The following is a 13,048-nucleotide window of genomic DNA, read 5'->3' on the forward strand; positions in this document are numbered from 1 at the left end:
ATATGAAACACACACGCACACATTAAAAAGTGTTCTAAACGAGCAAGGTTGGGAAACGGTTCAAAGTGAAAGGGGATGAGGCTAGTAATCCACTGAGTGCCTGTAATGTAATGAATCAGCCCCACTTAGTGAAGTCCATTTGAGGAGGAACGCTCTATAGAAAGTAAGTGGGGAGGTGGTTCTGCTGGTCTACTGGCATATTGGAAGGAAAGTGTGTTATGGAAATGAAACTTTGTGAATGTACAAACATTGGTAACTACAGAATTACCAGACCAGATAAACAAGGACTCACATTTCAATGTGACTACAACTTTCTGCAGTTGCTAACTGTAATGATCTACTGCATCAAATGCATTATAGTAAAGCCCAAATATGTATGTATTCAGGTATGTATGTATTTATTTATTTATTTATCTGAAACAAAGCTGGTGTAAATGTTTTCAGAGGGGCTCAGAATGCTCTAATCCTTTGCTCACATACAACACACACCCCACCTACCCACCCACACACACACACACACACACACACACACACACACACGCTCAAACACGCTGTTTTTCTTTTTTTTTTCTTCTCAGCCTGCACTTATCTGGATTTCTGAAACAAATTTTTCACGAATGATGAATATTTTTTACATGCATATTGGAGACAAAGTTATTGACCTGGTCATTCAAAACCGTCTTTTTTATATTATTATTATAATTTTAATCTGCATTGGTAGCAATACAGTTTACATAATGCATTATGATTTGAGGTGTCATACCGTTAGTTTTTTCACAGTCAGTCATTTTTTAGGACTTTTCTTCTTCTTCTTCTTTTTCTTCGTCTTATTATTATTATTATTATTATTATTATTATTATTATTATTAATAATAATAATAATAATAATAATAATAATAATAATATGTTCTTAAGATCTGGTTCCCATCACTGGAACAAGTTAAAAATAAAACATCAAGAATCTGAATGAAAGTACAGTTGTGACACTTGCTCTGCTTCCAGCACCTCAGAGAGAGGGGTTGTATTATTCATGTCTTCCGTGTTGTTGAGGTATCATGTAGCTGAAGTTGTGTGTTTCTTATTTCCTCTGTGTACAGATCTGATGATCTTTTGCTCTGTCAGGCTGGGGTGTTTAATCCAGGTCAGCTGCCATCCTAAGCTGCTGTTTTCATGGCTTGTTAGAAAACTCTTAATTGGTGAATAAGTGTGTGAGCTAAAGTTAGGGAGACAGTGTTGCAAGAGTCTCATCTGTTTGTCTGGCACTATGTTAAGGTTTGTGGGGGGAACACAAGACCAGACACATGGCCAAATGTGATGAGTGCTTCTGGCTCTGACACAATTGACATGGCACTAGAGAGATCACAGACCCTATGTTCTCCAGCTATGTTTTCCCAAAGGCTGAGCACAAAACCACCCAGCTTTTTGTCTTATATAGATATGTGTCTATCACTACAAATCCAGAGCTTCTTATTCTTGTAACAGTCAATAAGCAATTCATTACAACTTGCGGGTTTGGAACGTACTATGATTTAGCTTAAGATGCTTCTTACATCTATAAACATCAGTTGTTGTAGAACACGTTTCAAAGAGTCTTTGTAGCCAGTAGGTTTTGGTCAAGTGCAGGCTCAGGTGGTCACCATGTGAGAATGATTACAAAGAGGTAGCAGTGAGCTTTCAAATTAACTGAGTTATAGGCTTTGAGTCACACAGGCACAATGAAATGTAGTGTAAAAAATTACATGCTTCAGAAAATTTAACATTTAAAAGTATGTAATATTAACTCAAAAATTAAACAGCTGTGGCTGTTGTGACTTGTGTTCATAAAAGCTACCCTGTTTTAAATGTTTGAAGTGCCAGAAAAGATTTATTCTTACATTGGCTGAAGGTCCAATAACATAAGCAGGTCATATCCAGGATTAATAAAAGGAGAAAAATTTCAGTTGACAGATATAATTTCATTTTCTGTTTTGTGATACAGATAAATAAGAATTTGTTTTGAAGCTATATGGCTAATTATTTTTCTCTCTTTTTTCTCTGTTCTTCCATTCTCTTTCCTTTGTTTCTTCCACTCTCCTGTAATCATTCCATATGTCTTCTACCTCCATTACCCCTTCTGTTCTTACCAAACAGGTCCCTCATCAAATGGGTGCACTGACCTTCTACCGTTATGAACAGCCTATTGTAGACTACTGCCAGGCCCATCAACCCTTGCGGCTAAACATGGGTTATGAGGGACCCCCACAGGGCCTGGAGGGCCTGGAGGACCTTGGGCCATGTGATAGAGGCACTATACAGACAGTGGCACTGCCAGCAGTGCCCTCTGCTGCCAGCATGGGTGCCCCTGTTCCAGGACCTCGCTCTCCTCCATCGACCCTCAGACCACCAACTGAGGGTCCCGGCAGCAGTCCTTTTCCTACTTCTGAGCGCACTGGCACACTCAAATTTGGACGCTAGTGAGCATGGTTAGAAGTGGGGCAAGGGCCTCTCATTCACCATGACTTTGAAATGAAGGGGCAGGCGAGCTGGTTATTCAGTGGGGCCTTGTTCTTAGAACATCGGTATGTGAACTAGAGGACAAAATTTTCAAATTATGCCTGGAGGCATTTATCATCTGAAACACACAGTCTCAACCATATACAGTTGGGTGAGACATTCTTGCTGATCATTTTGTTTTTCTTTTCCAAAACAACTCATAGAAAAAAAAGGGTCCCTGACTCAAGGGAGGTTAATTCAGCATATGCCACAAAGAATTACCTTATTTCCAAATCTGATCTTTGTCATATCCCATATCAGCATCATGGGGCATCTGTTCACAGCAGCAGCAGCCAGCTTACTCTGAGTCAGGAGTGAAAGGGAAAGTGCAATAAACACAAGTTTTCATTCACGACAAGTGAGGGCAGTAACATCAAAGATCGAAGAGATAGAGCATATGAAGAGCAGAAGGCTTCTTACTGTGATTAACATTACAATTTCTACTCACTAGCTATTAAAAAAGTTAACATATATAATTTCATTAATTACATAAATATTTTGTTTCTTTGAGTGTCATATTTTGTACTGAATTACATTAATGTGCATGTTAAACCAAAGAGTTTACTAATATTTTTTCTTTCTTTTTGCACATAAGGTACTTTAACTAAGGAGCTTTTTAAATGTCAGATGTTCCACTGAACTAGCCTCTGCCAGTTCACATTTATAATTACCACTAGATCCCCTGATGATTTCGAATGGACTAGAATTGTCTTAAAGAAATAGAATAATCAACGGGGTCATCATGTTGAAAGGTTATGAACGTATTTATCATAATGAGGTATCACACCTGGCACTCCCAACGTAAGCTCAAGTCAGTTCTTGTGATCTTAGTGTTATTATGAAAAACATAATTCAAAGCAGCATAAACTGTATGTTCCATAAATGTATTAAATATATAAAGACCCTTTACACAGATGAACAACAAGTCATTGTACCGTATATGACTATATCCCAGCTGAATAACCCACTATGCTTTAAAAAAAAAGGCAATCATGGAAAAACTAAAATAAGAACATTTGAATGAAATGTATTGTACATATTATTGAAAAGGTCTACTTCACTGAAGGTCAAACCACTCTCACTGCCCCAAACAGTCATTTGAAACATTGTTGAGTCAATGTTTGACTTTCATTAACTGGACTACTTGAAGAGCACCATCTTGCTGGGTTGGCCAGGCTTAGGCCATGTGCTCTTCCACCACAGAGAATAATGGTGCCTAGTGGTGGCATGCTGAACCAGCACGTTGACTTCTCTTTGACCTGCATATGATCCCACAGACTATACAGGAGGTTTTGCCTGACATCTCAATTTTTTCCAGAAAGTGAGCCGAAATTAAGGAATGTTTTCTCTTTTTTTCTTTGTTTTTTCTTTTTCCTAATCAGTAAACCATTGGCCACCATGTTGAGCACTGCTGCTCGTTGACTTATGGAGCTGTTGAGGATTTCGGATACAGCTTGCATGGCCTGTCAAACAATGTCCTCAGTTTAACTCAAGCAGTGCACCAGTTTCCTACATGTCAGTGGTCATACTCTAGGGAGCTGTGGAACTTACGCTTGCTCTTCCTACAGAGAGACTGATTGATCCACACATGAAACTGCAAGGGGCCAACATTTCCCAAGAAAGATGATGCATATTCAAACAAATATGCATTGTTTTTGTTTTATTTCGTTTTGGTATTATATTTTTTTGCTTGAAAATTTTTGAGGTGTTCAAAGATGATGTCAAGAAATTCTATAAGATGAATAAAAGGACAAAATCAAATAGAACTTATTTATGATGTAAATAATGAGTCTTTAAAGATTTAAAAAAAAGGTATGAACTTAATTTCTTCTGAAACACAAACTGCTTGTGAACAGAAGAGGAGCCTTATTCACTTTCCAGTGGGAATATATTACTAAGATGACTTGGTGAGGAGGTTCCTACTGTAATGCTCTCGTTGTTTCAATGATAAGTATTTTTCTATCTGCTCCCGTCACTATTCTACCACTCTACCATTAAAAACAAAATATGTTACTGACATTATTTCTCAAATCCAGTCATTTTACTCAATAACGCGAAGAGGGGAAGATTCTGAGCCCTGTTATTGTGATGTACTTCAAGCGCCAAACTTGACAGAGATTCATATTTCCTGTTCTGCCATCAGGCATGTTGGAGAAGCCATCTCACAGGTGGTAATTAAATAACGTGTTGTTCGTTACATCCATTCCTCTTGTTCAAGAATTTTAACACTATCAGCCATTTCAAGGTCTACTCGGGGAGAAGTGTGCTTTTCTTTATACCAAGAGTTTAACTTGTGAAGGATGTTCTTTATAATGTGCCATTATTTTGTTAAATGTTTTATCAAAAAACAAAACAAAACAAAAAAAAAACAACTGACCCGAAATGCTTCATGATATCACAACTAAGAAGGGTTCGGTCCCTTCATGTACAGGACATTGCATTTAAAAAAAAGCAGTTGATTCGCTCAGTACGGTTGCTTAATAGTGATGGTGGAGTTTACTTTGTAATAGCAGCTGTGCCAATGTCTTTATAATGGGAGCTCTCTCAATTCTATCCATGTATTGTCCTGCCTTGCTGTATATCACCCCTGATAACTCCTTGGCCTGAATTTCATGTCTGCTGCTTGGTGACTCGGGTGAACCTGTTTAACAATGTTCTATTTCTGTCTGCATGCTGATATTTTAGGAAACTGTGCCCATTTAGGGAGGAGCACTGAACCAGAGACAAACAGTACGGGAGATAATTCCTGTCCGGAGTGCCCTAGAACCGGCAGCACATGTCATGGACAACTTCACTGTTTTTAAAGCATCTTGTTTGCTGACCCATTCATGCCCTTGTCTCGATTAAAGTATAATTCCCTGGCACTGTAGGCTGTTAAATAGAGAAATAGGTTTGTGTCGAGCACTCACACCTGGGACAGGCATTCCCTTTAATAGTTTCCTGTTAAGCCTAGTACCCTACGCATACTAATTAATGCAGGTTTCAGAACAGTGATTATAGTTGATTTCAGTCTGAACATAAAGATCAAAGCTTCTTTGCCCTCATGTGTAATTAGAAAATGCAAATACCATCTTTGTATATCCACAATTAAATCAGCTACTAATAAATGATCAATTGATCATGACTACCTCCCAGATAAAATCAGATATGTTCAGCGGAATGTTTGAATTCTGCTGCCAGTAATTATTCAGTCTTTTGTCCATTTATTTTGCCATCAGAGAGCTGGAAGCACAAGCAGTGCATGCTAATGATGCATGTTTGAGCTGAACTCCAGGACCGTCTGTGCTAGCCCCGCAATGCCAGTAGGCTTTGTTTTCTCTTCTGCTTCGTTTGTTTATGGGTTTATACTACCCGAGTTCCCCAGTCCCTGTCACTCTTTGTGTTCGGGCTCAACTCCCCATTGGGAAAAGTTTTTTTTTCTTTTTTTCAAATTTCGCCTTTTTTTCTTCTTGCTTTGGGTGGGGTGAATAAAGGTCTGAAGAACTGCAGTAAAAAACTTTTATATTTCAGTGTTTATGCTTAGAGGAAAAGCTAAATGCACATCTCCAAGGGGACAGGAAAAGCAGGGGAGAAGAGAAGGGTAGACAGAGATACTGTTTAATAGGGAGAACATAGAGGGACAAATGGGTAAGTGCGAGGACATTTTATTCTGTTACAAGGAAAGCGTTGTGATATATTTTGAATGCTCCAGGGCAGCTTTGTTTCCACTGCAAGAAATGACACAAACAGCTTCAGCCATGCTCTCACACTTGCAACACACATCCAGTCTGTACTCTGTAGAGGCACATATGGCACACAGATTAAGCTACGACATATTTGCATCCTCTGAACTGTATGTATTATGCATGCGCTCATACAAAGATGCACTTTATCTGAACAGGAATTATCATTTACACTATTATCAGTAATCCACTTCTTAGTCTTTGCTGGAGAAACAATCACAGACGGAGATGTACAAACACATAAAAAGACACATGTGCTTAATAAAAGGATAATATAGGTACAGCAGGGTTTGACACCCCATTCCAGTTCATCAAACGGTACAGTGGACTCTAATCCATTATCTGATAAATGGATTTGAAAATTTAATTCCAAGCCAGACATGGCTTTGTAGCTTTCCTTCCTCTGCCATATATTTGTGTCTTTCTAGTAAGCAGCACTGGGACGTTCCCATATAGCACACACTCACTCCAAAAACAAAAATAGGATAAAAACAAAAAAATTAAAATAAAGAAAGAAAAAAAAAGACAAATGGTAATATTCCTCATTTGCAATTTCTAGATTTGCGTTCCTGTTATTGTTACTCTGTCATTAGTATTTATACAGAATCAATAACTTCTGTGATGCAAAAGAGAGACTGGAAGTGTTGCTAGCGATTTAGCTTCCCCGCATGTACCCAGAGGGCCTCTGTGTGTGCACGTGTGTGTGTGGGTTTGTGTATCTATAGCAGCACCTACTCCTCTACCTCCTCTGAACCAGCATTACCATTACTGATGTTCAGGCCAGCCCGGTCCCCATTGATTGTTATTGTTCCATTCTCTTTTACATTAGCAAGAAGTCTTTAACCTATGACCTACATTGTCCTAACTCTGTTTTTCTACCATTGCTCATGTCAGCGGGGACACAGAAAAGGAAGACATGATCATTAACCTCTGTTGGGGAAACACACTTTTTCGTTTGTCTGACAAAGCCCGTTTACACCCCTAATTGGATTTAATGTTGGCACTGCAGAGAGCATGTTTTTTATTTAAATGTGCTGCATTCTTCGCTTTCAGTTAACAGTGCAATGAGAAAGCAAGAAGGAGGAGCTCGAAAGAAAGCAATATCATAATTAGTCTTTGTGTTCCTTGCAGGCCCAAGTCCTTTCCCATGTTTTTTTGTTGCCTCTTAAAATACTCTCCATGTAAATCTTTTCATTCCCACTGTCTCCCCCTCATTCATATCCTGCAGACAGCTTCAACTTCTGTAGGTTGTAAATATGCTCTGCATTGTTTTCTTTGGTAGTTGGTTTGTTGTTGATTTTTTTCCTTTTTCTTTTTTTTCTTTTTAATTTCCTTTTTTAATGTAATCAGACCTAAAGCATTTTTGTGGAGACCTGGTCCAAGCGCAAAAATATGGCTCTTATTTGAGTATATTATTGTCAGATAATGTTTTGTAAAAATTTTGATGATGAATAAACATCTAAAGATGGAAACTGTGTTGTCCTTTTTATAATTCAATTGTAGCTTGTAGTTAATAGATTACTTTACCCGTCTTACCTATTAGCAAGAGTTCACCAGTTATGGCCAGTGCTAGTCAGCCTGCAGAGACAGAACAATGGTATAACATTTTCTTTTGAAAGAAGTTTTAAATTTCGGGCCTTCAAGAGGAGCAAAACGGAGAGCCTTGCGTGGCTGGCGTCTGTACTTGGAACCTTTACAATTGCAGTTTTTGATGTAAATTGTTGATAATATCCACTGGAAACACTGATGGCAAAATAAAAAGTTCTCATCGATTCAGGTATGTTTCAAATTTTTTTACAGTGACTCCTCCTAAGTCTTTAGGAAGGGGCCCATTTTTAAACAACTGCTATTTCTTTCAAGCGTGTAAGCATCCTTACTTTGCTCACATTTCCCTGTAATGTAAAGATTTCCCCAGAAAATAGTGTCATGGCTTCCTCCATTTTTCATCTCAGTTGGCAAGAAATTTAAATTCATACTCAAACTTCTAAACATCAATCTAATCTGGACTTTTCACCACATGCAGGATTGCAATCACAGAGTCCTAAGAGGGGGGACAGAATCACTCTCAGCAGGCTTTGGCAGCCTGGGGTTTCCTCAAAATAGCAACACACTTCACAGAGACTACCATAAAAACAGACTATAATAGCAATATGAGACACATTGTGATCTGCGATCACATGGTGACAATACCCTCATGATGTGTGAGATTGTCACAAAGTGTGTCATCCCTTGTGTACAACATACTGGTGTTTTTTGAAACCTGTCAAGATGCAGAGACAATGCTTGTGCCAGGCTCATCAGTGGTGTACTTACCAAGATGTATAGGTGTAAGAAATGGAATAACGTAGTTCGAAATAAATTGTGCATCAAGTTTGACTTAAAGCACGATGTATAAAAGTATGCATACTTTAAAGCAATGCAAAGTCAGCAACCTACATTTTAAAGTTGCTGTTTATTTTACAAACTTTTCAAAGGCCGTGTTGGTGTACAAGTGATCATAAAGTCAACTTGATGAATGCAGCTGACATGTTCAAAGTGAACCAAATACCCGTGGCAAAGGAGCACTGCCAGTGTCACAGAGATGGGAGATCTGTTTGCTCCAGCCTGCTGTCAGTTCAGATGCACACATCATGCTATCACTGCCTTGGAGGAACATGACAGGCCCACTCACAGTCCAGCTCACTGTGGTTTTCAGGACATGGGGTCTTGCTATCTTTTACTTTTTCTCCTCCAATGATTGCACACCCTTTGGTATAACATCAACACAAATAAGAGGAAACTAATTGCTGATAGATGTAGATAACAGATCTGCTACATTTCTTGGTAAAAGAAAAAAAAAGTCACTGCACCTTTCCACTCTCTCCGTTAGCTTCTAGCCTTCAGGAGGCAAGCAGGTTTGTCAGCTGTCAAGCTAGCCCAACATAGTGTCAGGATTTCTGCTCATCCTGTCCCTCAACACAGGAATCAACTGAGGTAATGTCCCAGGGTTGCTACTGTTCACACTTGGATTTGAGGGCACACACAGCTAAAGCTTGCTAGTTCTGTTTGTTCATGACACAATCATGATTGGTTTGAAGTACTATGTCATAAAATGGCCATGACTAGGTTGAGTCAGGAAAATAACACATCAGTTATAATCTTGACAAAACCAAAGATCCCAGAATGAAGGCTTGGTATGTCAAAATATTCCTCGGCCGGTAATACATTGTCTAATGAGAGAATCTAACCAGATAATATGTATGGGAGCTGCACTTTCATCAATTACAAGGCTCTTCTGAGGGTCATGATGAAAACCCAGCTAATTAGTAGGTGTGGGGGTCTCTCCTGGGAATTCACAATTCACAGATTAATAGATTGTGTGTCTGAAAAGTCCAGTGGATTTATGTGCTGCAACCTTTCAGCAAAAATGTATTTGTAGAGTTTCTTTCAGACCATGCCTACATAACAGACACACACACAAAGGTAATTACTGTAGGTAATTGTTGCTTCTGAGCCTCAGACACCGACAGATTTGAAGATGCACATTCAAGGTCATCAAGGTTACCTGAACAAAATTGTGAAGCTTTAACCAAATAGATGTTTAATTCCACCAGAAGCCTGGACAGAGAGTGTAATAGGAAATGTTGCTTTGGTATACAGAACCCATCTCAACAAGTGCAGCTACTCATGGCAACTTGTTCACATTGCCCAAACCCAAATCCAGTTGAGCAAGTTCAGAATAAGAATGCAACAAGCCTGCTCTGTAGAGATCTCACTTTGTCATTCACATGACATGAAATAACTCCAACTTCTAGGACCTCAGGACACCAACAAATGTCCCATGCCAATGCCCTTACGAGTTATATTTTCTTTCAGGATATGATATACATTAATATGTGTATTTCTTTGCACACTTTGCACAATGTTTGCACAGCATCATATAAAAAAAAGACCAATTTCCTTTGCGTTGAGGGTAGCTGCTTCTCCACAACAAAGGTCCGCCTTAACCGAAAGGTTAAAAAAAAGGTCTGACATGGCTGAGGGGTCAGTCTCTCTCAGTTGATTGCACACAGCCCATCTCATCTCAGTCTGTGTAAAAAAAAAAAAAAAAAAAAGAAGCCCTTGGCTGGTGGTTGATTGGCCAGGTCAGGAGGCTTGGTAAGTATGCAGTGTCTGATTCTCAGTGACCTTTAAAGCAGTGTGATGGTACTGTGGGCCTGAAAACTCTCTACTGGAGGAGAGTGGGGAATTCATTGGTTTGAGATAGTCAAAGGATCTTTCTTTGGACTGTTTTTGCTTACTCTCTCCCTTTTTTCTATGTCTCTCGCTCACTCGCTTTACACTTACTCTAGCTCTTTCTCAAAGATTTCTATGGTGCTGTTGGCCCTACATCCACTGTAAGTAATGGAGCTCCCCGGGGATGTAAAAGGTTTTGTCCTCATACAACCTACAGAGGCTTTTCTATGTCCTGCCACAGTCTGGATTTAGCTTGAGCAAAATTCAGTCACAATTGTTCCCCTCTGTGGATGAGTAAATAGAGCCCCTCTTCTCTTCCCCTTTGGCATTTTTCTTTTTAAACACTCTACCGTGCCTTCCCCTTGACCTGAAATGAGCAATCAACATTTAATGATTGTGCTCTCCTTTCTCAGTCTTGATTTGTTCTTTTATTCAGTCTGCCATCAAATGAGCCCAATATTACTGCACTTTATTTTATATGCTGTAAGAAATATGGCATTTTGAAAACAACATAACATAATCATATGTAGAACACATAACAGGTTAAAAAGAAAATCTGAAAAACAATGAGTAAAACAAAATGAATACTAGATTTTATGAGCTAGACTAGTTCTCAGTAAAATTCTCAAATACTTTAAACACGCAAAAAAAATTTTTTTTTTCTTTTTAAAATGTCAGTCTTATTTAATTCTAAGTTGCATTTGAATTGAACGGAATATGTTAATAAAGTTACTGTTCAAATAAAAAAATCATCCAGATTTCACTGTATTTCCTTGTTGTGTATACTTTGTTATACTATAAAGATTTCCCTTTCAGCAAAACACCAAGAAGAGGGCAACAGCTTGCCGTAAGATACCAGCAGGGAGACTTCAAGAGTTCTTTTTTTTCCCACAACAACCTACGGTTAAAGGATTCAATTGAGGCAAAGTTCATCCCCCTGTGACAGAGCACAGCAAAGCCTTGCTTCTGAGCCTCAGACACCGACAGATTTGAAGATGCACATTCAAGGTCATCAAGGTTACCTGAACAAAATTGTGAAGCTTTAACCAAATAGATGTTTAATTCCACCAGAAGCCTGGACAGAGAGTGTAATAGAGGTAAAGCCAGGATGCCTGGCAGCCACTTAAAGGCAGAGTGATGAGCTTATTCACCAGCTTTCTCCCTCTGCTCCAGTAACACATATTAAGAGTAAATCACTTGAGGATGCAGAAACTGCCGAAAGAAGTTTAGTTGGTTATATACACAGTTAGCACATGAATAAATGTGTGCAAGCTAGAATTCATGCTCTCAAGGCCAATGGTGAACTTAAAAGCTTGCCTTCAAGATACTGTCAAGCAGGCATGATTTACTGGTGTGCAGTACTTTGTGAGGGAAAGCCCATTAAGGATACTACCACAGGAATACATGTAATCAAACACATAGTATAGTTTGTTTCTTACCATATTATTTACAACAGAATGAATATTAATAATTCGTGAATGCCTTTAAAACCCAAAAGTTGAATTCCTCCCATTAATGTGGCTATTCTGGCTCTAAAGGGCAGATTTGCTAAGCAGTACAAATAAGCATGAGGCCGCAATCACAGAAATGTGCTGCAGGGAATGGAAGGTTTTAAGGGTGATGTACTAATCTAATTTATAAAGAAAGACACATTCTTCATTTCAATAATGACCAAAAACATCAGCACTACTCAGAAGGTAAAAAGTTAAAAAGTACTAGATGTGATGACAGAGTACGTAATGTAACCAAAATATAACTGTTTTTCCAGTGTACTATTTTGACTTCACAATTGTAACCGAGATCTATGGGAGGCAGCTGAAAGAGAATCAATATGTTATTCTATAAGGGTGAACAGTTTCTGTTAGAAATTGCTTTGGACTATGTGGTTTTGTTGGTTGAGACACCTGAGCAATGCCTTTTTCAAACAATTTCATCATATAAACCTGAAATCCATGTGTAACAGCTGCCCAGTTGGATATGTGTACTTTATTTTCCATCAGATTGGGATTCTTCTGCAGGGTAATGGAATTACTTTTACTATGCCACATGCATATATGTGTATATCATTGTTTTCTACAGTCTCCAGGTATTCATTGAAGTCATGTGTCAGGGTTCCTGGGTCTTTGACCCAGTGTTTTCAGTTCCTGTTCATTGTTTATTTTCCATATGTTCTCTTTTCTGGTTTCATTATGTTCTAGCTCTACTTTCTGCGTCATTAGTCGGATTATGTTCAGCCGTGCTCTCACCTGTCTCCAATCGTCATCATCATTCAGCCTGCGTATTTAAGTTCCTCAGTTTCATCAGTTCAGTGTCTTGTCATTGATGTTGTCTTTCCTGTGTGTGCTTTCAGTTCAGCCAGTCTGTATAATAAACGCCATTCTCATCTTCAATCAAGCCACGAGTCCTGCCTTTGATCCTCTCTTCCTCTCATCCACACACGAAGCCCTGACATCATGTTTATATATTGTAAGATTCAAGTATTCGTCTAACACACTTCAGATCTGTCAGAGCCCAATTAATAGCTGTATTTGGTATTTTGACACACTCATTATGTTATTTAACAGACTTCTTACTAGAGA

The 13,048-nt window shown here is 38.7% G+C and overlaps 1 protein-coding gene across 1 annotated transcript in view; it reads left to right on the forward strand.

Annotated features, from left to right (window-relative positions):
• LOC102196615 (leucine-rich repeat transmembrane neuronal protein 4) overlaps positions 1–3,245 on the forward strand; it is a 106,526-nt gene extending 103,281 nt beyond the window's left edge. Inside the window, exon 3 of the mRNA XM_005729180.1 lies at positions 2,131–3,245. Within this exon, the coding sequence (XP_005729237.1) occupies positions 2,131–2,454 (324 nt within the window). The 3' untranslated portion in view covers positions 2,455–3,245. The remainder of the gene's footprint in view (positions 1–2,130) is intronic.
• The last annotated feature ends 9,803 nt before the right edge of the window (positions 3,246–13,048 follow it).

This window comes from Pundamilia nyererei, unplaced genomic scaffold, assembly GCF_000239375.1.
Source record: "Pundamilia nyererei isolate P.nyererei 1_Seehausen unplaced genomic scaffold, PunNye1.0 scaffold00032, whole genome shotgun sequence".
Taxonomy (NCBI): Eukaryota; Metazoa; Chordata; class Actinopteri; order Cichliformes; family Cichlidae; genus Pundamilia; species Pundamilia nyererei.